At 37.5% G+C, this 20337-nt stretch overlaps 1 protein-coding gene across 1 annotated transcript; it reads right to left on the bottom strand.

Moving 5' to 3' along the window:
* Window positions 1-1185: 1185 nt before the first annotated feature.
* Window positions 1186-20132, bottom strand: LOC104091127 (vacuolar protein sorting-associated protein 35B-like). The gene is made up of 22 exons (XM_009596407.4): window positions 19926-20132; window positions 19739-19835; window positions 18683-18806; window positions 16099-16284; window positions 15710-15797; window positions 15459-15515; window positions 15273-15362; window positions 15072-15194; window positions 9738-9812; window positions 9594-9653; window positions 9299-9415; window positions 8769-9008; window positions 8617-8682; window positions 8340-8429; window positions 6406-6495; window positions 5594-5683; window positions 5099-5167; window positions 2617-2697; window positions 2406-2513; window positions 2219-2322; window positions 1903-2016; window positions 1186-1807 (listed from the first exon to the last, which is right to left on the bottom strand). Exons 1-22 carry the CDS (start codon window positions 20019-20021, stop codon window positions 1597-1599), a joined length of 2376 nt encoding a protein of 791 aa, XP_009594702.1. The 5' UTR covers window positions 20022-20132; the 3' UTR covers window positions 1186-1596.
* Window positions 20133-20337: the final 205 nt, after the last annotated feature.

Genomic DNA, 20337 nt, shown 5'->3' with positions numbered 1-20337 from the left:
ACTTGGTGGTTTGTATCCAAAAAAAAAAAAAAAAAGAAGAGGAAAAAATGTGAGCTTTCTACAATCAATCACACAGTATAAAGAATAAGGAAGCTGAATACAAAAATTATGAGGTTCAACTAATATGCTTAGGTACCAGAAAATCACTTTTAACTTTTCAAAACGTCATTTTGTGTATAGTTTATTCACTCAAACTGCCTCCAAAAAAAAAAAGGATAAAAGAAGAAGTGAGTCTTGGGCTCCAGGCACGGACCTACCAGTTCTAGTCCTCCGCTACAAACAAAGAACTGAATATCCACTTGGATCACGCTTTAGATTTCGGGTCTTTATGATTAGGGGCCGACAAAAATTATCTGAAATTCACACTTACATGAACCAAGAAAATGGTAGGCCCATGGGCGAAAGCCACATGCTCATAAAGGTGATCAAAAAATTATAATGTGTATATAGGTAAAATATTATGTTTTAGGGGTATATAACACATATTGAACACCATTTGTCGAGAACCCTTTTTCACTTCTTTCAAATTTGAACACCCTTGGGGAAATTACTAGCTTCGCCACTGGATAGGCCCGGGCAAAATTGAGGAGTTATTGAGTTGAAGTCAGCATCACTTGAGGGTCGAAACAACATCGAGTACTGTGCTTGAACATGGCACTGGCCTCACAAGGTCCTTCAGTACCTTTCCCTGAGACTTGGGTCAATTAGCCAATGGGTTGCTGTTTGAGTCCCTCAGGTGATTTTATTTTGACTATCATTATGCAGGCTAGAATGTAAAATGTGCAAATCATACGCCTGTTGCTTAACCTGTGGAACTAATGTTAATGTGAATAATCTCACTGCTTGTTAGATTTAGGCAAATTTGTAATTAATTAATAAAATAGGATAAAAACTACAAGTTTCTATACACGTTGAGAAACACAATGAAGTTCACGACAACCACACCTTATGCTAAATCAACAATTTCAGACGAGAAATGGTCGTTTTTACTCTTTTTACATGGATTTGTAGGAAAATTTATGGTTAGCTGCTCAGTCCCATGATCATTATCAGATCAAAATATCCTCTACTAATCAATTTAGGGACTAAGGGAGAGAAACAAAAGGCCTTCCTGTAGTATCAAGTATCCGTACAGTAACGCCTTCCTACAAATAGTAAAACCTTTATTACTATTTCACAGCCTGGTTCCACCCAAAAAGTTAATACCATATCAAAGCAATAGCATCCATTTTAAGTGCAGAAAATACCTCTTTATTCATTTAGAGACAACCCTGTACAATAAGTTTAAATCAAAAGGAAGTCCTAATATACACTCCAAACGACTGAGATCTCCTTCCATGCACCAACCTAAAGAAATCAGGCAACCTCCTGTAGGGTAAAGAATAGCTGACTGCAAAAGGAGAATTTTACATTGAACCGTCTAGTAGTAAGATTGTAGGAAATTGTTGTATTTATTGCTGATAGAATAATTGATGGTCAGCAGCACTGCAGAGACGCTCATTTTGGTAGTTCAGATACCACTAAATCCTCCACCTTTAGAGCTTAGGTACTGTGTTTAGCACAACAAATCTGACATGCCACAAGAAAGTGAAAGTATCACACCTTAATTGGATTATATTTCTCTCCCATTAGCCCTCCTTTTTGTCTCTGAAACTGAACATAACGCAATGTGCTGGTGAAGAAAGCGTCGGAAGCAGAATCTGGGGTCGTGGCGTCACTCTGCATCTCAGTTTTAATCAACTCTATAAGGCTCTGAATTGCACCAGGTGTTATTTGAGGGTTCCCCTTCTCAAAAAAATAGAGGTACCTGAGGCCAGAAGTAGATTCAATACAATATAAAACCTAAGCCTGCAATCTAGAACCCAAGTTTCAGTTTACAACATTAGTGTTCTGATTACTAACTTGTTAAGTATTTCAACAAAAAGTGTGACAGGTCCACTGCTACCCCTTGTAACATTTGCCTGTTGCTGTGCTGCATTAGCAATCCGCAACGAACGCTTTAGGCAAAGCAAGACCCTGTGATACCAAAGGCAGCACGTCATATATTTCAGGGTAACAAAATAAAAGGGAAATCCATAAATTAAAGCAAAATGCAGGACTAAAACTCCTGAATGGACAAAGCTATGGAAAAGAAAAGTTCGAGTGTACTTAGAAGAATCAATTGAATATGCAAATAACCCAATTAAAAATGAGAAATTTGCGGAGCACTCTTGCCTACCTTTCTCCATCTTTAATACCATCTTGATCATCAACCCAAAAGAGATGTGAACAAGCGTAAACTGCTCTACATTGATCATGTTTCTTTAGAAGTTTTGCTGAATACTTTACATCAAAAAATGTGTTCCCATTGTTAGATGACAAATAAGTAGACAGACGGGCCCAAAGAGATTAGAGGTAGAAATTACCCCCGTGGCCTTATGAGTTAAGGTATCCCTGTTCTCAACACCAAACACAGTCATCTTCTGAAGAGTTCCAATTATCAAGTGTATTGCAGTCACTTGCGCTTTTGAATCCTAATACCAAGTGCAAGAATTTCAAGTAGAACTTTGAGCAGATGACAAGGTAAATGCGAAGAAGCATATAATATAAACACATTGTTTATGGTTGAGCAATTACCGCAACTTCTTCTTCATATAGTACAAAAGCTTGTGTAAAAAATTCATATGCAATCGGTTCAAGATCACAATCATTGGCAGCCTGAGGAACAAAAGCAAGTTTCATAAATAAATAAAAAACTAAATGGATCGAGTTAAGTTTTGATGCTCGCCTAGAGATAGCGAAGAGACTCTTTCACGTGAAACAAATAAAATAGATGGGCTCACACAAACATGTATAGATCACAGGTGCTGTTGGAAGGCCTTTCTCAGTGAACATCATATTGCAGAGAAAGACAATTTCCCTTCTCTTTCTTTTTTTGTGATGAAGAAAAGACAATTTCCTTTTTTTTAATTAAAGCAGAAAAAGACAATTACCTAGTGGAATCTTTTGAATTGCCTAGGAAATTGCAAAGAAAGACAGTTTCCTAGGCAATTCAAATAGATTCCACTAGGTAGTTCTCGTGCCATGCTTACAGACTTGATCTGATTCTGAGGATAAAAGTGAGGTGAAGAGGAAGAAAAGAGAACACGAAATAGGTCTAATCCATCAACACATATCCACTTTTTGCTCTAAATGTACTCCCAAGCTTTTCGCCATGATTGTCTCTCTTCCAATCATTGCCCATCCACCCAGTGAAGGGGTGAGGTTGTTGAAAATTCAAATCACAGAATAATCTTACGGCATAATTTAGAATTTTAAGATGTTCCATGATATGGACGTCTGAAAGTTCTTGTAAATGTTGGACATATTCTAAAACAGAACAGTCTTTCATTTTATAGTCAAAAGACTGAATACATATGCGGCCCCTTAAACTTGCCCGTATTTTTCATTTAGACACCTATACTAAAAGTTGTTCCAATTGAACACCTGAACCTGTTCACAAGTGTGCCCATTGAAACACATATTTAACAATTTTACACAAACCAAAGTGTGTGCATGCTACTTGCTGTTGACGTAGCAAATACGACCGATCAGAAAACGACATGTCAACAAAGTATAGAAAAATCAAAATCTCAAGAAAGAAAAAAGAGAAAGAAAGAAAGAAACATTGACCGGAAAAGAGGACTTCCGCCGAATGTGCTATCTTCTCCAATTGACTATCTCTCATTTTGTGGTCTTTCTTCTTCCACTTAACATGAAAAATCAAATCTGCTGGGTCAAGAAGACGAAGAAAGTTAATCGGAATAAATTGCCACCACCCTCCAATCCCTTTTTAATTCTTCAACCACCTCTTAAACCGTAGCTAAACCAACAACCATTCCTCTGTTGCTTCCACCAGCTCTCCCATTTTCGATTCTTCGACCAACTGGTGGATAAGGATTACTTGTAGCAGCTGGCTTTGACGGCATATAGCTACGGGAGTTTTTGGGGAATGTGGTGGAGATGGAAGCATAGTGGTGGAGCGGTGTCATGGTATTGGTGGCTGTTTCAGGTGGTTCTTAAGCTGGCTGGTGCACGGTGGCCCTTTTGGTGGTTCAGAAATGGTGGAGGTAGTGGCTATGGTGGAGGTGGGCAAAGAGATGGTGGTGGGATGGTGTCAAATTCTCTCATATGTCTTGAAATATTGGAATTTATAAATTGCATCTTTTCAAGATTTTTCTTGCACTCGCTAACTTCAGATTCTCACATATCCAACTAGTAGTGCTGCTATTAATTTGATTCCAACTTCTTCTTTACTTGATCAGTAGAAACCACACTGAAGTATCCTATTGCTCACTTCAGTTTGACTTATGCTATGTTAAAAAAATTCTATTCCATCTCTAATCCATGATATTGAGCTTGTTCAGGTGGCTTGGTTTCCATTCCTCGTGGCCATAACACTAGGCTTAATTACTTTCTAAAGCAAATCCCTAAGGTCTCCGAAAAGTAAAGAGGGTACGTTGACCGGCGTAGAGTGGTGGCAGCAGATAGGAAGCAAATGACATAGGAAAAAAATTTAAAAAGATAAACTTAAGTCTTTTCACTCTCTCAAAAGGAGGTGTGATACACTCTCCATGCCATGTCAGCAGCATGTGTTCAATAGACACATTATCAACTAACATCAGGTGTTTAATAGGTCACACCCCTAGTTGAGGTGTCTAAACGAAAAATTCGGGCAAGTTTCAGGGACCACATATGTATTCAACCTAGTCTAAAATTAGTCATTTAAGGCAAATTGAAAGGTTTGTTTTTTAGATTTTCACGAACCCTTCAATTTCTGTTGGATGAAATATTAGTCTACTTCTTATCTGTTTGATGGCTTATTTTAGTCTCTATATAAATACTATTCTACTTACAATAGCAGAATTTGTATAGAGGCAGAGAGATTGTAAAACCTTATGTTTTTATATTGTTTATTTCTAATTAAAGTAGTTATCCTGGACTTCTAACAGTTAATAGATAGAAAAAGTTTATTATCTATACTTTTAGTAAGTGGTTTACTTATTGGCCTCTTAGAGGGGTTTCCTCAATAGCATCATACACAACATTTCCAGAGCATATAAAATGATCAATTGTTCACCTCTGCACACTGCAAGTACAACCTCAATGCCAGTTCTGACGATGGAACTGATGAAAGAGCCTCGATAGTCTGCATACAGGATTAGCTCAATCAGCAAAATGTAGCACACAAGGGGTTATCTGGTAGTTAATAAACAAATGACAGGAAATCAAAAGGAAGCAATTGTATCCTAATACCATGAATGAAACTGAACACAAAAGATCAACAAAGTTTACACCTGGAAGATCACCGATATGAGGAGTGGAGTGGAGAGGAATTACCAGTCTGCAGTCATGACTTATAAAACCTTCTCTCAGAAGACAAATTAAAGAAAAAAGCACTCTAGTGTACTGCATCACCAGTACAGAGATCATCCGGGAGAGGACATTTGTGTCACATCTCATAACCATGGTGAGAAATAAATCAACAATGAATCAAAATCAAAGGCTACATAAGAATGCCACAGACTGATTATAACGACAATTACAAGTGGCAATATCCAATAGCTGATATTACCTCATTCATTAACTGAAAAATTTTCTTTGGTGTAGCTGGAACCTCTTCTCCAGCCATATCTCCATCCTGACCTTGCAGTCTCCTAACCAACTTCCATTCGATCGAGAAAATATTTCAAAATTATGTTTCAGGGCAGATGGAAAGAAGAAAGTAGCACTGTACAAACTCTACTGGAAGCATTTGAAACATTCAATTATATGTTAAGTCTTCAGATTTCATTACAAGTTACGCTTTGAAGAGAAACACATTATCTCTATAAGAAACAAATAGACTCGCAGACGAGTGGAGTGGAAGGGGCAAATGCAGTATCCTGCTTACCTGCCCATGCTAGAACAGTTCTTGCAGATCGAATATCTGTATCCAATTCCAAAGACAACTAGAAATTTTTTTGGCAAGTGCGCCGGATGAGGATTTGTCGTAAAATTGAGATTATTTCGTTTCCTTCAAACCGAGAGAGAGAGAGAGAGAGAGAGAGAGAGAGAGAGAGAGAGAGAGGAGTCATATTCAGCACCAGCAGAAACTGGCCTATAGATGCTAAATATCATCTATTTATTTATCTATTTTGATAAGAAAATAATCTATTTATTTACTTTATTTGCAAAACAATGCACAAAAATACTGCTGATGGGATGGTATGCATTGGTAAATGGTATTACAATTATTCATTACCTTTTTCTTATAGAATTAATGTCAGAAGATCAGGGGATTCTACTAAACGCATACTGCATACAGACATCAGCATAAATCGCTAACTACCAGGAGGAGAAGGGGGGAGGGGGGGAGAGAGAGCATAAGTGCTGAAAACAACAAACCTTCAGTGCAGAAAAGACTAGAGGAGGAACTGTAAAAGTTAGGCGCTTTGGACCTCCAGCCATTATATGCTTCCTAACAGTGCATATTATCTGATTTACAAAGGGGAAAAAAAGAATATTATGAGCTTCCGTTTGTAGCATTCACCTGATTTATTAGTACTTTTTTTATTGGAAAAGTTTGTTAATCATTATTGGTGTTAGGTTATTATATGAGAGAATCACTTTTAGAACAGATAACCACATGTGAGTACGACGAACTGACTGTTCTCAAATCATTTATCTAAAGCACCGAGTACTGACACAATCAATAGTGCTAAGTATGAACCAACGAACTTTACTTTTGAACCTCCAGCAAATCCATGATTTCCAAACTCTTCGTCCTTCTTGCTCCTACTACGTAGAGTATCTATCTAATATCTATCTAACCTTGCTGGAACGAATCTAAGTAACCCACAGCACCAATATTTTCCATTGGAATATCCTTGCGAACTTAAATCATATACCATGATAGCATCCCCTTATCAAACATCACTAGTCCAATATCATAATAATGATAGTCTGGTTTAGAATATTAAAAGGTCAAAAGAAATGTGAAAACAACTGTGTGTTGGATATATTACTGGAAGATAGTTTTATCTGATTCCACCCAAAGGAGTTTGACTTGGATAAACAAAACCAAAAAAAACAACTTAGTTGACCTACAATCACATACCTAATATGTAATATCGTTCTATCATAACCGGCAGAGTCACGCATGCCATCTTAATGAAATGGCTTTTTTCCAGCTAATTGCCTCCAGGAATGATTGAGGTCTATGATCTAGAAATCATTTTCTCTATATATATCAACATCAGTAGTGGGAGTAATCCCAAAGCTCCTCACAGAAATTAGGTAACAATACAAGGAAAGAGAGGATAGATCAAAAGAAATGTGAAAACAACTGTATGTTGGATATATTACTGGAAGATAGTTTTATCTGATTCCACCCAAAGGAGTTTTACTTGGAAAAACAAAACCAAAAAAAAAACAACTTAGTTAACCTACAATCACATACCTAATATGTAATATCGTTCTATCATAACCGGCAGAGTCACGCATGCCATCTTAATTAAATGGCTTTTTTCCAGCTAATTGCCTCCAGGAATGATTGAGGTCTATGATCTAGAAATCATTTTCTCTATATATATCAACATCAGTAGTGGGAGTAATCCCAAAGCTCCTCACAGAAATTAAGTAACAATACAAGGAAAGAGAGGATAGATCATGCTATCATCCTAGAAACAGAAGTTCTATTTGGAGCTACAGAAGTCTAGAGTATTAACAATGTACTACAATCTCCTACATTTAAGTGCTTTAGTTTCAGCATTGTTACATGTTTCATAAAATTAGAGAAAGAAAATGCATTAGAAAAATAGTTAAGTTGTTTGTCTACAAAAGAGGAAGTTAAGGGTATTTGGCAACAAATAATAATATTAGAACTCTCTTAAAGCTTATCAACTTTTACCATTTAGGTGAGTGTCCTTTCAATTCTGTCAAATGAATAGCCATTTTAACAATTCCTTTCAACTCAAGCTTCCATCAACCTTCAGTACTTGTCCATCCATCTAGTCTAGAGTAAAAAGAATAGTTTGAACACAAATGAATAACATCAACTGGTATATGGCAGAGCACATTTTTCTTTCAATAGTGACCTTTCAGTTTCATTATCAAAATCAAACTACATACGATTGTATAAGTGTTTCCCTAAACTCAGGCTGTGATAAAGGTAGGGTTCAACAGTATACAAGAAGCAGATAACTCAGTTTGTTGGATGATTTCCAGAACTTAAAAAAGTACTAAATGAAGCACCAATCTTAAGGAGATCTAGTGCAAATCCCTAGAAAGTTGATCAATAATAATTTTCTACAGAAAAACTTCTCCAATAAATTAATTACCTTTAACATTTCCTCAGGTTCATCATTATATAGCATGTGTATAAGACGAGCAACAGAATTCTGTTCCTCCTTGAAATCCTCCTCATCGAGCTTTTGGCCAAAACCACAACAAACAGGAAAAGAAGTCATTCCACTGGTAGAAACTATCCGGAAAAACTCACATGTATAAGTACTGAGTAAAAGTCAAAAGGAAATGGAAATCATCAATAGGAGTCGGAATAAAGTATAACAAATTCAGACAATGAAGTAATCAAAATTGATGATGTTATCTGTCTACCTCATCAGTAGCAGTTCCATCCAAGTCCTTGATAAGCCCTTTTATCAATTCAAACAAAACCTCAACCTAGGAAAAGACGTAAATCAATTAAAGAGAGAACCAAAATAATCGAACTAGCGATCAATCACTCACTACACATTGCGGATTATTACCTTGTCAGCAGTTGATACACAGGTGTCATTCTTCATGATGCTCTCAATGATTATCTTCGCCATGATCTTATTTGTTCCAGCATCAAGGGGATCCATGACACGTGGATAATTTGAAAGAGTTAGAACTGTCACAATGTCAGTGTATTTCTCCAATGGTGCACTCAGGAGAGCAACAACTTGTTTTGTCGCTTTACTATCCTCAAGCTTTGCTTTACTAGAAAGTTTCCTGACACATGCTCCCTACCAACAATCAGGAAAGTAAATCAAGCAGAGAAATGTCATCCCATACTTCTCCCCCCTTTAGCTACCAACTCTGCTGGGATTTCCTAATCTACTGTGTTCAACGTTCCTACTGACCACTAAATTGATCAAGGAAATAACTACCCTCCTCTCACCAAAAAAAGTGACCAAATGTTACGCAGCAACTGGCTTCATTGAGCTCAGAGAATAACAACAGCAGTTTCGATGTTATAACCTCCAAAATTCCATATTGGCTTGTAACTTTGATTACCAAATTGACAAGAACATACCAGTACTTGATCCACGTAGTCTAGTCGATCAGGATGAACACGGAGAGTGAAGGTCAGTAGAGATACATACAAGGAAATGGCTCCAACAACTGGCATATCAGTTTGTGCATCAATGACCTGCATATTAAGGAACCTGTTAACTAGTTGAGATGCTAATGTCAGGTGTTCTAAATCATACATCCTGGTCCTGCTACAGACTGAAGTTTGCCTATAAATAAAAATCCAACTACAAGCTACAAAACTGGAGAGTAGTCAACTTTGTTCAGAAATCAGACGTTAAAGCATCCAGATTTACCTTCCCGATGGCACTGCTTAGCTTGGCAAATGCTTCAACTTGAAGGAAGTCAGGTAACACCTAAATAATCAAAACTTACACCTAAATAAGAGAAGAAATCAAGAAAATCTCAAGGCAGAAGCCATTAAACAATTATTTACTTACTTCGGGACTTGAATCAGCATAGTTTGACAATCTCTCCATCAATCGTGACAGCACAGTCTTAACGTCAACAGCAGGCTAAATGAAAAAAATGAAATAAAGACCTTTTTATTTTCAAATCTATCATCGAAATTAACGAAGTAATATAATGCATCTGCTGTGGATTGTTCTTTCTTCCTTCTTGTCTGGGCAAGGGGATGACAATGATCCAGTGAGCCCTATATATATAATACATGTTCCACTCCTACATATGGGACTAGGATTATTAACATATAACTATTTAACACTCCCCTCAAGCCGGAGCATACAAATCATATTTACCGAGCTTGTTACATATGTAACTAATACGAGGACCAATGAGGGACCTGGTGAAAATATCTGCAAGCTGACTTCACAAACTTTGTAACAATGTCTCCTAATAGTATCTTTTCTCCGACGAAGTGACAGTGAATCACAATGTGTTTAGTTCTCCCATAAAACACCGGATTTGACGCAATATGAAAGGCAGCTTAATTATCACACACAAGTTCCATCTGGCTGATTTCACCAAATTTCAACTCCTTGAGAAACTGTTTGATCCAAACTAGTTCACATGTTGCCATAGCCATTGCTCGATATTCTGCTTCTGCACTAGACCGAGCAACCACATTTTGTTTCTTGCTCTTCCAAGACACCAAATTACCTCCTACCAAAACACAATATCCAGACGTAGAATGTCTATCAGAAGGCGATCCTACTCAATCGGCATCTAAGTACCCAACGATCTGCTCATGGCCTTGATCCTCAAACAATAACTATTTGCCTGGAGCTGACTTTACATACCGAAGAATGCGGACGACTGCATCCCAATGACAATCACAGAGAGAATCCATAAACTGACTTACAACACTCACAGGAAAAGAAATGTCAGGTCCAGTCACAGTGAGGTAATTTAATTCACCAACCAGCCGCCTATATCTTGCAGGGTCGCTAAGCGGCTCCCCCTGTCCTGGCAGAAGTTTAGAAGTCGGATCCATCGGAGTGTCAACAGGTCTACAGCCTGTCATTCATGTCTGCTCAAGAATGTCTAAGGCATACTTTCGTTGTGAGATCACAATACCTAAGCTAGACTGAGCGACCTCAATACCTAGAAAATACTTTAATCTGTCTAGATCCTTAGTCTGAAAGTGTTGAAAGAGATGTTGCTTCAACTAAGTAATACCATCTTAATCATTGCCGGTAATAACAATATCGTCAACATAAACCACCAGATAAATATAGAGATTTGAAGCAGAATGCCGATAAAACACAGAGTGATCAGCTTCACTATGAGTCATGCTAAACTCCTGGATAACTATGCTGAACTTACCAAACCATGCTCGAGGAGACTACTTTAGACCATAAAGTGACTGGCTCAAGCGACATACGAGGCCACTAGACTCCCTCTAAGAAACAAAACCAGGTGGTTGCTCTATATAAACTTCATCCTCAAGATCACCGTGAAGAAAAACATTTTAAATGTCCAACTGATAGAGAGGTCAATGGCGAATAGCAGCCATGGATAGAAAAATGCGGACTGATGCTATTTTAGCCACGGGAGAGAAAGTATCACTATAGTCGAGCCCAAATATCTGAGTATATCTTTTGGCAATAAGACGGGCCTTAAGTCGATCAACCTGGCCATCCGGACCAACTTTGACTACATAAACCCAACGACAACCAACAGTAGATAGTACCTGAAGGAAGAGGAACAAGCTCCCAAGTACCACTCAAATGTAAAGCAGACATTTCATCAATCATAGTATGTCGCCATCCTGAATGAGACAGTGCTTTACAAGTAGACTTAGGGATGGAAACAGAGGACAAAGAAGATACAAACGCATAATGGGGTGATGATAGACGATGATTACTTAAACCAACATAATGAGGATTAGGATTAAGTGTGGCCCGTATACCTTTCCGACGTGTAATCGGTTGACTAAGAGGAGACAAGTCCGCAGTAGGAGTAGGGTCAGGTGCAGGACGTGAATTAGCTGGGCCTGATGCTGGACGCGGACGCCGATGATAAGTCAAAAGTGGTGTTCCTCTAGCTGGGGGATCTACGAGGAGCGACACTAAATTCCTCAATGGTCGGTATGGGTAAGACTTCTGTGGCGGAAGATGTAGGAATTATAGTAAACTCCTCAAGAGTCGGTATACGTAAGACCTCTGATATATCAAGGTGATCAGAAGAGGTAAAGTAAGTTCAAGACTAAAAAAATGTGACACCGACTGTCATAAGGTACCTACGAAGATCAGGTGAGTAGCAACGATATCTCTTTTAAACTCAAGAATAACCAAGGAAGACACACTTGAGAGCACGGGAGCTAACTTATCTTTTCCAGAAGCTAAGTTATGAACGAAACAGATGCTCCCAAACACACGAGCGGGAAGAGAGTATAGGGGTGACTGAGGAAACAAGACTGAATACAAAATCTGACTAGGGATGGAAGATGAAGGCATCTGATTAATCAGATAACAATGAAATCCTAAGGTTGAACTGACTCTACTAGGACCCCATATATCAGAATAAACTAAAGAAAAAACACTCTACACGACTCTCAATATTACGTGAAAAAGTGGCTCGGGTATGTTTCCCAAGTTGACACGACTCACAATCTAATGTAGACAAACTAGGCACCATCTTTTGAAGCTTCGATAAACTTGGATAAACGTCTGTGAATTAGGTCGGGAGAATCTGTAACTAGACATGTTGTGGAAGGATTGAGTGAGTCAAGGTAGTAAAGGCCTAGTGATTCACGCCTTGTGCCAATCATCTGTCCCGTACTGCGATCCTGCATAACAAAAGAGTCATCAATAAAGTATATACCACAATGGAGGGCACGAGTCAACTGACTAACCGATGCAAGATTAAAAAGACAACCAGGGACATTAAGAACATAATCTAAAGTGACAGAGAATAAGGGATTAGCTTGTCCAACTCCTTTTGCTTTTGTTTGGAGTCCATTAGCTAAAGTAACACTATGATCAGAGGCGCCTGAGTCCATGACCCACGGTCCAAGAGTAGTAGACTGGGAAACACAAGCAAAGGAATTATCAGCAATAGGAGTATTGGTCTGAGCAACTGAGGCTACTTGTGGAGGTGTCTGCTTACTTGCTCGATACTGAAGGAACTCATTATATTCCCCTTCAGATAAAGAAAACTTCTGGCTACCTGCAATCTCTATTTGAGCAACATGAGCATTTTTAGGTGGTCGACCATGCAAAGAGTAACACACCTCACGGGTGTGTCTAAGCCTACTAGAATAAGAACACTTGGGTCGAGACCTTCCAAAACGACCTCCACCTCGTCTATTCTCCATAGTCTGAGATACCCAATTTTCCACTGTCTGGGATGCGAGAACAGAGGAGTCAACTGTCTGCGATGAGATCACTGTGTGACTAAGCACTGCAGCAAGGCGAAGTAATCGAGAGAATAATTCATCAACTGTAGGGACAGTCGGGCTAGCCAAAATCTGGTCACACACTGAATCAAGGTCATTAGGAAGTCCAGTGAGTGTAAGAACTAGAAACATCTTTTGTCGTTGCTCTTGTTGCTTTTCAACACTAGCAAAGACTGACATCAACTTCTCAAATTCCTCCATGATTGCTTGTACTTGTCCCAAGTAAGTCGATATATCCAATTCATGTTTCTTCAAATTTGTCATCCACGATATCACATCATAGAAACGAGATATGTCATTAGTGTATAAAGTACGAGCCTTTTCCCAAACTAAATGGCATGCCTGGAATGGATGAAACAAAGGCATCAACTTGGAATCAATAGATCGCCACAAGATACTACATAATTGATCATAGATCTTTTCCCACTATGCTTTGGCCTTTTCATCTCCCTCGCTAGCCTTTTTGGTTAAGTGATCTTGAACACCTTGACCTTTACACCACAACTCCACAGAGGAAGCCCAAGATAAATAATTTGAACTTCCAGGTAGGGGTTCAGAAGTAATCATAAAGGCTGAATTTCCAACTCCACTGCTTTTGGAACCAAAAACATCAAGTCCGAGAGACATGGTTGGATCAAATAAGTACGAAGTTACAAAAATTGGTGGCAAAGTTGGTCCAAAATTGTGTTAAGTCACAAAAATAGTTAAGAAGCAGCAGAAAAAATACACCGTAGCCACCGGAAACTGGAACAGTCGCCGGAATCTGCATATAGTCGGCGGAAATTTAAAAAGTTGCCGAAATGTGATGAAACTGGAATGGGTAGAGTCGGAAAAGCCTTGCGAACAAGCTGTCTCAAAGAAAGTTGGCCAATAAATGGCTGGAAGAGGTCCCACGTGTCGGCGCGTGGACCACATCTCGCCGGAAAAATTCTGCTCCGATGGGCGAGTGAGAGCGCATGAGAGCTCTGCTGCCGAAGATATTTGTTGGGGTTTGGTCGCCGAGGGTTGGGGGACCTTGTGGTAGTGTTAGTTTTTGCACAACACCGACGGAAATTAGCTTGACGTAAATCTGCCCTAGAAAGACGTCGGAAATTGACGCACGGCGACTGTCTGAATTTCCCGGATGTGTCTCACTCACGCTTTGATACCAAGTGAGAAATAATACACTGAAAATTTATTAATAATGATACAATGAGCCATATATATAATACATATTCTACTCCTACTATATATGGGACTAGGATTATTTACATATAACTATTTAACAATAATATATAAGCATCCACATGCTTCTACAACATCAACCACCAGAAGATTTGAACAAACTGTTAAAATTACTACCAAGACCCCTAAAAGTTTAAGCTCCATACCTACAGAACGCACTAAACTTTGTAGATCACAGAAACTAATTCTATTTGCACACATTCTCCTCCGAGAAGGAAAAATTAAGCCGAGAACTACAAGCCGCTTTCCAACGTAATACAGTTATTCTAGTTATTCTAGTGAATGAGGAACTTATCTTGTCCACTTAGGTTAGAGCAGGAAGAAAAACAAAAAGCCCTTCCCCCTTCCCCGCTCTTGTAAGACAAATAAGAACAGCTGTAAAACATTAACTAAAAACAAGTTTGAGCCACCAGCATACACCATGTATTAATCTTATTCTTCTTTCACAACAGTAAAAGAACTGAAAGGCAGTCAAAATAGGTTAAGATGGACAAAGATAGAAAGTGATGTAACAGAAATGCTGTCTATTTGTGTTTGTCCTTTTTCATTTCCTTTAGTGAGATATGTTTTAGATATATAGTTTACATTTGCAAGAAGAATGGATATGAAGATGCAATGAAGAGGAGTAGCAAAGGACAGGACACAAAAACTTATCCTGCCAAAGAAGTTGTGTATAATTTTGGTGACTTACTTGGAGTTGCGGACAAGCACCCAATAAGGTTTCAAGTGTCTGCAAGTGGTACTCATCTGGAAAGACCTGAATTATGCAGTCCATCAGATAATACTGGGCAATCTCATCCTTACAATTGACAACCTGCAGGAATATTTAGCTACATCTTTACAGTGAATTGCCACAAGAAAATGAGAAAAGTTTTAATCATGTTAAATTTACCTGCTCCAAAACTCTGGGCAGAACCACATCCTTGTACATTTCAAGATCAACACCCTCTATCTGACTAAGAACGTGCAAATTCTTCCCAACCTAAAATATAAGAGGTACAGCTGAATATCGTATTTCTGAACCAAGCCATAAGGATCTTGAAAGGAGAATGTAAATGATTGAACACATTGGTATTACAAGATCACGAAGCTCGCTCCTTTCTTTTTCCAGTTTCTCTTTCAACCTGACAGGTCCCTGCAGACCATAAAGCGCGAAGAATACCTCAACTCAGGATCACCAAAGCAAATGAATGTATCACAAGCACTATAACACCTGCATGGCCAAAACATGCCTTCATGACTCATTTTACCTTCCTACCGTGCAAATGCACAGATGCCATGCATGTCAAAAGTAAAAGCAAAGCAATAGTTCAGAAGATCCCAACGTACATGATGCTGCATTCTAACCCAAAGTTTATTCATCTCTGTGAAGTTCTGCAGCACAAAATCTACAGCATCCATGACAGTATCACCTTCTCTGCATAAAGAACAGTGTGAAGCATCTCAGAAGATCATCCGCTAGGTCAAACTAGAAATGTGAAAAAAAAAATACTCAATTAAACAAAAGACAAGGATCTTAGAGAGATGGTTACAATACATTGGCTCTACCCGCAAACTTAAATAGGTAGATAACAATATACATAACCAATGTGTGTGCATGCAGCTCTTGCGTGTTTGTTTCAAGCAAGTGAACAAAGATGTACTTATGCAGAGCTGACGTGATACGATGTGCAACCTAATCATCACGCAATCCAAGTTTGAGTAATCAACAGATTTACCCTTCATACTCAGAACCTAAGTCTGGCAATTTGTCTCTGCTAATTTGAGCAAGATAACTCCTCAAGAAGAGACCACGTGTCGGATGCTGAACACCACGACACATTTCAACAAGATCCTTGAGAATATCCTTAGCAGGAGCCTCTTTTGATTTGATGTAAACAGATCCTACTGTACATAGGAGATACCTGAAATATTACAAGATAAACTTCCATCAGATATCTTTTTTTATATAAGGTAAACTTTCATCAGACATCTGATTCTTCAAGAATAACAAGGGCATACGAGAGAGGAAACAAAGAAGAAAAGGAAGAAAAATCGAGCCGCTATCACTCGACTCCAAAACAGATATTAACTCGTGGCATGAGCAATTCACAACCACACAGGAGATGGAAAAACAGATTTACCGATATAGCTGTTGCCTACCTAGATGTCAGGGGTGACCTCATTAAAAACTGGGTGATGTGGGCATTGCCTTCACTTGGAATTTCAGAATTAAAATAATGGTGTTTGGGAAAATTCTTGGTAGCTACATAACCTTAATATACCCACTGCCCTGTATCAAAAGGACATGTCGAGGACTGAAAATGGTTCATAAGGAGTATTCAATTCATAAGGACCTTGTGTGAACGCGGGATGCTTCGTGCACCGGGCTGCTCTTTATATAACATATTCCCACTGCCCTGTATCAATGGGACATTTTCTAAAATGTAAATGGTTTCATATAAAGTTATCAATTCCACTCCTTCGGATCAGATTCCAAGAAAACCCTGCCTTAGCTAACCACCTCTCCAACTCAGATCAGATAAGGTCTCCAGCTCTCCTCTCAGATCAGATCAATCTAAGGCTCTCCCTTCTTTGCTGCTCACCTTTCTCTCTTCTCTCTTATTTCATTTTTCTGAGTTTTTCCTTCTTAGACACTCGCACCAACTATTCTTCATCAACATCAGGTTAGAATACAATTATTTCTTCTAATTTATTAAATAGGTGATTTAGGGTTTTATTGCTTAATTTTGTGTTTTTGTTTCTTTTTGCATCTATGATAACACAAATGATTTTGCTTTTAAATTAGCCTTTTGCTTGTGAAGTTTTGCATTCTTCTATTGTTAGTATTATTTGCAAGTTTTGCTAAAGAACACATGTTCCACTTTTTAAGCATTGAGAATTGCTATTAGTTAAAAAAAAAAGTGTCTATTTACTCTTTCATAGTCCTTTAATCAGCTTCTTACGTGCAAACCAGTGGTTGTATATACTCTTGAGGAATAAAGAAAAAGGAAATGAAAAACTGTTGACTGGTAATTTTTTTTTTTTGAAAAGGTAAACAATTTTATTGATATTGGGTTCGAGCGGTGGAAACAGTCTCTTGCAGAAATGCAGGGTAAGGTTACGTACAATAGACCCTTGTGGTCCGGCCCTTCCCCGAACTCTGCGCATAGCGGGAGCTTAGTGCACCGGTTGCCCTTTTTATTGGGGAAAAAAATCCCATATACAAGAAGTACACCAAAAGTAGATAATCTACATCAAAACATGATGCTCTACAAAAAATACTTGGTCATCAATAGGTTGGGTAATCTAACTTCATATGTAAAGCAAATTGCAAAGAGAAAAGTACCGATTGGTTAATCAAAAGACTAGAATGAAAACGGAAAATCATTTAATAGAAAATGGGGAAGAATGACAATTGTTGAAGAGGGAATCAAAATTATCTGTATGGTTTTAAACTTTCCATCCCCAATTACTTGAGTTTGGACATGTATTAGGTTAAGCTGAATACCGTACCATGTTTTTGTTTTAGAAGTTAATCAATATGGTAAGTGCATCAGCACCTCTTAAGATTACTCTGAAATGCTTGATATTTATATGTTTGGTGGCATCAACATATGTTAGTTTCGCTAGAAGTTCATGAAAGTGGTTCTCTCGAGCCCGTGCTTCTGTATGATCTGTGAATACAATAGGTTCAGTTTTTTCGACTAGCATGAAAGATTCTCTTTCATGGGAACTAAAGGTGCTTAAGTGTGTTGCCTCAAAACATCTCTCTCTGGAAAATTCTCTGGCTTCTCTGGTAAGTGTTTCTTCTTTCTGTTTGTTTTTTGTAGGTGATTGTAAAATATTTTTTATCCTAATTAAAATATCAGAACCGACCTAGCTTTTTTTGTTTGGTGATTGGTTAATCTATCTACGAACCAAAAAGGTGCCCGTACTGACTGAATGCACACGATACTCCTACTAAAACTCTGCGGCAGATCTTATGTTAAAGACAGATGTATCCACTGGCGTCACATCCTAAAGTCTGCCACTGCCCCATGCATAGTCAGAGATCATCAACTCTATAAGAAACTGAACATTCTCAATAACACTAAATACAACAATAAAGAGAACGCACATAAAAGGAGAATGACATCAAATTTATTTCACAATATTAAATTTCAAGTTGAGCATAAAAAATCATATTTGGATAACCAAGTTTACTTCTTAACTATGTTCGTTTGATTCTAAGATACTATGGAACAATATAAGTAGCCAATTAGCACACAGCAAAACCTAGCAACTGAGAATTTAACACTGAAAATTTCATCTGAGACTTACAACCGAGGCAATATATTTCCAGCATGTTGAACGAGTTCATATAAGTCAATAACTGAACAACCATGTCTATCTTCTTCTCTGAAGAACATCTCCAGCTTCCTCAATTCATCAAAAGCTCGCATATCTACCACAAAGAGCACAAAGCCAGAGAACAAACATGAAGTAACGAACATAGACTTTCTCTGATCCAAGATGTTTGACAATTTTTATTTTCCAACATTCAAACTGCGTAAACTAACCAACATCTTTTTTAAAAAAAAATCACCATTTTGATATGAGGAGAATTGCAACTTAAGTAACTCTTCTTATAGTTCCAAAATATCTAAGTTTTTATTTATTTTTAATAGAATTGAACTAATCTAGTCCAGTAACCTAAGTTAGTCAAGTTAACTTTCTTAAGTGAAATATGCAACTTATAGTACTTTTCGTGTACTTTCCAAATATTTAAATTTAAATTGTTTTTGAAATGAATTAACTAAGTCCGATTTAGCTACAAATATCTAAAATTTGATTTACAAAAACTGAATTAATATAGTCTGATTTAGCTAGAAAGTTAGTAAAATTGGCTCTCCATAAGCAAAACTGCCAAACAAATTAGAATAAAGAGAGTACAAGTTTATAAAATCGGTTAAAAAAATGAATTAGTATGATCTGATTTAGCTCGGCAGTTGGTCAATTTGACTTTCCATAAGAAAAAACTGCAACTTACAGTACATTTCGTGTAGTAATTTTTTTTTTAATAATGTTAAATTTTTATTTTTTTTAAATGATTTAACTTAGTCCAATTTAGCTGCACATATCTAAAATATAACTTTAAAAAACTAAATTACGTCAGATTAAGCTAGAAAACTAGTAAAATTTACTCTCCATAAGCAAATGCCAAACATGTTAAAATGAAGAGATGTAGCTCGAAACTGAATTAATTCAGTAAAAATGAATTAATATGAATCACATTTAGCTCGAAATTAGTCAAATTGACTTTTCCTAAGCAAAAACTGCCAAACAAATTGAAAAGAAAAAAGTCCATCAAAAAAGATGTGTTGACTAGAAATTTACAGAGCTCGTAGTATTTGTGCGGCGAAAGTTTCGAAGTCCGAAGCTCAGATAATAGTAAAGCAGAATACTTCAATGCTTCTCGAAGATTATTCGAATCCTGAAGGAAAATCAGAGTGTTAATTTGTCAATTTTGAGAAGTTTAGGGTTTTGGATTAAATTTTTAGAGGAAACAAAATGAAAATTTTACCAAAGCACGAGACATGTAAAATGCGTTGTGTTGAATAGCGGCGATGCCTTCCGCTAGCCATTTCTCTTCGTCTTCGATTCCTTCGGTTGCTATCATTTTGCTCTTTTTCTCTTCTTCTTTGTTGTTTGTTATTTGTGTTCAGTTTCAAATTGATTCAGTTTTGTGTGACAACGTGAATTTGTTTACCTGGCAACTCATCGACCCGGGTGCCTTCCAAAACCGTATACTTATTGGTGTCTAATATTATTTTATTTTTGGAAATATATTTGAATGGGAAGATCGGTTCGATAGATCATCACAAATGTGACATAAAATGACACATTTTTTTTATTAGTTCGTTTCAAAAATAATGATATATTTCTATAATTAAAAATAATTTAACTTTAAATTTTTTATTTAACTCATTTTACCT

This window comes from Nicotiana tomentosiformis, chromosome 12, assembly GCF_000390325.3.
Source record: "Nicotiana tomentosiformis chromosome 12, ASM39032v3, whole genome shotgun sequence".
In the NCBI taxonomy this organism is placed as follows: domain Eukaryota; kingdom Viridiplantae; phylum Streptophyta; class Magnoliopsida; order Solanales; family Solanaceae; genus Nicotiana; species Nicotiana tomentosiformis.
Note: the sequence above shows the minus strand (reverse complement) of the source record. Positions and strands in the feature narration are given on the sequence as shown.

What these genes read in the sequence shown, in the direction of transcription:
- LOC104091127 (XM_009596407.4), bottom strand. Translation starts at nt 20,021, where the DNA reads ATGATAGCAACCGAAGGAATCGAAGACGAAGAGAAATGGCTAGCGGAA. An exon ending in GGAGCGAGCTTCGTGATCTT is followed by an intron (nt 15,363 to 15,458) that starts GTAATACCAATG and finishes CTTATATTTTAG; the next exon opens with GTTGGGAAGAATTTGCACGT. An exon ending in TAGTCTTTTCTGCACTGAAG is followed by an intron (nt 5,684 to 6,405) that starts GTTTGTTGTTTT and finishes ATCGAATGGAAG; the next exon opens with TTGGTTAGGAGACTGCAAGG.